Source organism: Oncorhynchus masou, chromosome 15, assembly GCF_036934945.1.
Source record: "Oncorhynchus masou masou isolate Uvic2021 chromosome 15, UVic_Omas_1.1, whole genome shotgun sequence".
In the NCBI taxonomy this organism is placed as follows: domain Eukaryota; kingdom Metazoa; phylum Chordata; class Actinopteri; order Salmoniformes; family Salmonidae; genus Oncorhynchus; species Oncorhynchus masou.
Window position 1 is genome coordinate 17,600,637 of NC_088226.1, and position 3,268 is coordinate 17,603,904.

At 45.9% G+C, this 3,268-nt stretch overlaps 1 protein-coding gene across 1 annotated transcript; it reads left to right on the top strand.

Annotated features, from left to right (window-relative positions):
* The first annotated feature begins 435 nt into the window (after nucleotides 1-435).
* On the top strand, nucleotides 436-2,906 carry LOC135555799 (eukaryotic translation initiation factor 1b-like). Its single transcript, XM_064988534.1, has 4 exons — nucleotides 436-622; nucleotides 1,270-1,433; nucleotides 1,516-1,617; nucleotides 1,810-2,906. The coding sequence occupies exons 1-4, from the start codon at nucleotides 592-594 to the stop codon at nucleotides 1,852-1,854; spliced, it is 342 nt and encodes a 113-aa protein (XP_064844606.1). The 5' UTR covers nucleotides 436-591; the 3' UTR covers nucleotides 1,855-2,906.
* The last annotated feature ends 362 nt before the right edge of the window (nucleotides 2,907-3,268 follow it).

Sequence of the window (3,268 nt, forward strand, 5' to 3'; positions counted from 1 at the left end):
GGGAGCAGCCCCCTCTGTTGGCCTAAACGAGCACAACGCGATTGAGACGTCAACCGGTAGGCTCTGCTGCCCGGTCTTTCTTGCCAAGTAAACTATATCACGTTGCGGTCTGTTTTTAACGCACAGTTAAAAACGGGGACATTTCCGGGGACTGTCCCCGGAAAACGGGGACGTCTGGTCACCCTAAATACAGCCAATGACTCCAGGAAAGTTCCCATATTCATAGAACTCCTTGGAGTTAGCTAAGGTCTCCACATTTAATTTAGATATTTGTGCTATATTTTTTTATGCAGCCTAGTGGATATTTTCCCCCCAGAAATACGAAAATAATTATGTCATCCTTCCCGTAAAATAGGGTGGCGTAGCACACGTCCATACGTACGTCAAAAACGTCGGTGACGGTGGTTTCGGGGAGGCGCTGTAAAAGGTTGTGTACCACTTTGCAATCTGAACGATGTCCATTTTGTGAAAGCCGGTCAGCCGACTAAAGCTTCGTCCCCGTGTCAAGGAAGATTCAAAGAAAAACATAATTTGGGCAGACCCGTCGATCGCTAGCCAGTTATCATCCGAAAGCAAAGTCAATCTTATCGTATGTCCGCTATCCAGAACCTCCAAACTTTCGGTAAGACATTTCAACCATCTCGGCTAACGTGATTAGCGGGGGGGATGGCTGTTGGTAATGTTAGCTAGCATTTACAAACATGTTGACGTTACAACTGAATATAACGTTTGATTTTAATTATAAATTGTAAATAAATATCTTCATAAAACATCTGGTTAGTTATGTCGAGAGCATTCCCTTCAGATTGCAAAAAGTTATTAATAGAATGCCAGGTGTTTTTTTGTGTTTTTTTTACGTTGACCAACACCTATCGACATCATCAGACGACGTTAATGTCCTTGTTTAACGTTTGGTCCCAAGACGGATTTGTAGCCGTTATAGCAAATGAGTCTGTATTGTGGACACATTAATCAACATACAATATCTAACGTTATTCGGTTAGCAAATAGTTTCTGCAGGTTGTTTTTCTGGCACAGAGTCAACAATGGCCCGAGTATAAATGTTACTTTTTGCCCAATCTGTCTGATACGACTTTTTCTTTCAGGAAGGCCTTCAGGGTGAAACTCTAAATTGTTCAGACAAATAGCTAGATCTAATGATATTCCCCTACTGTCGTAGTTGCAATCATGCTGTTATTTCGAAATTTCAGCTAGTTCTGCCTGTTGTGTTTTGCCGGAATGATTGGAATAATGGTGTTCTTCCCACAGACCCATTTGCAGATGCAACTAAGGGTAATGACAGACTCCCATCTGGGACTGACGACTACATCCACATAAGAATCCAGCAGCGTAACGGCAGGAAGACTCTGACCACGGTCCAGGGCATAGCCATTGACTATGATAAGAAGAAGCTAGTCAAGGCCTTTAAGAAGGTATGTTATGGCAGAGTTTACACTAGGTGGTAAACTAAGAAAAGTTCCATATCTTGTTTGACTAGTTCTGCTTTGTCAACAGAAATTTGCCTGCAATGGGACAGTGATTGAGCACCCAGAGTATGGGGAAGTAATTCAGCTGCAAGGTGACCAGCGCAAGAATATCTGCACGTTTCTGATTGAGGTAGGTTTGACTCTTGTCCCTGCTTTAGCACATTGCACCCAGCTTATACTCCACACTTGTGTGTACTAAGTGGCCATCTGTCATGGCCCCTACAGATGGCTCTCATAGAAAAGTCCCTGTTTGTAAATGTTCTGTGACTGGAGTTCAGAGTTCCTTTGTGTGACGTCTCTTCTGCCCTCATCCCACTTCCAGATTGGCCTGGCGAAAGAGGAGCAGCTCAAGGTCCACGGATTCTAGAAGCTCTCAGCAGCCTCATCTCCCCTGGTCCTGATACACTACATGGCCAAAATTATGTGGACACCCCTTCAAATTAGTGGATTTGGCTATTTCGGCCACACCCATTGCTGACCGGTGTATAAAATAGAACACGCCATCCAATCTCCATAGACAAACATTGGCAGTAGAATGGTCCGTACTGAAGAGCTCAGTGATTTTCAACGTGGCACCGTCATAGGATGCCACCTTTCCAACAAGTCAGTTCGTCAAATTTCTGCCTTGCTAGAGCTGCCCCGGTCAACTGTAAGTGCTGTTATTGTGAAGTGGAAACGTCTAGGAGCAACAACGGTTCAGCCGAGAAGTGGCAGGCCGCACAAGCTCACAGAAGGGGATCGCCAAGTGCTGAAGCAAGTAGCATGTAAAGATCGTCTGTCCTCGGTTGCAACACTTACTACTGAGTTCCAAACTGCCTCTGGAAGCAACGTCAGCACAATAACTGTTCGCCGGGAGCTTCATGAAATGGGTTTCCATGGCCGAGCAGCCGCACACACGCCTCAGATCACCATGCGCAATGCGAAGCGTCGACTGGAGTGGTGTAAAGCTCACCGCCATTGGACACTGGAGCAGTGGAAACACATTCTCTGGAGTGATGAATCACGCTTCACCATCTGGCAGTCCGATGGGCGAATCTGGGTTTGGCGGATGCCAGGAGAACGCTACCTGCCCGAATGCATAGTGCCAACTGTAAAGTTTGGTGGGGAAGGAATAATGGTCTGGGGCTGTTTTTCTTGGTTTGGACTAGGCCCCTTAGTTCCAGTAAAGGGAAATCTTAACGCTGCAGCATACAATGAAATTCTAGATGATTCTGTGCTTCCAACTTTGTGGCAACAGTTTGGGGAAGGCCCTTTCCTGTTTCAGCATGATAATGCCCCCATGCACAAGGCGAGGTCCGTACAGGACTGGTTTGTTGAGCTCGGTGTGGAAGAACTTGACTGGCCTGCACAGAGCCCTGACCTCAACCCCATCGAACACCTTTGGGATGAATTGGAACGCCGACTGAGAGCCAGGCCTAATCGACCAACATCGGTGCCCGACCTCACTAATGCTCTGGTGGCTGAATGGAAGCAAGTCCCTGCAGCAATGTTCCAACATTTAGTGGAAAGCCTTCCCAGAAGAGTGGAGGCTGTTATAGCAGCAAAGGGGGGGCCAACTCCATATTAATTCCCATGAGATTGACAAGCATGTGTCCACATACTTTTGGTCATGTACACTGAACAAAAATATAACTGCAGCAATTTCAATGATTTTACTGCGTTACAGTTCATAAAAGAAATCAGACAATTTAAATAAATTCATTAGGCCCTAATCTATTGATTTCATATGAATGGACAGGGCTGCAGCAATGGGTGGGTCTGGGAGGGCATAGACCTACCAT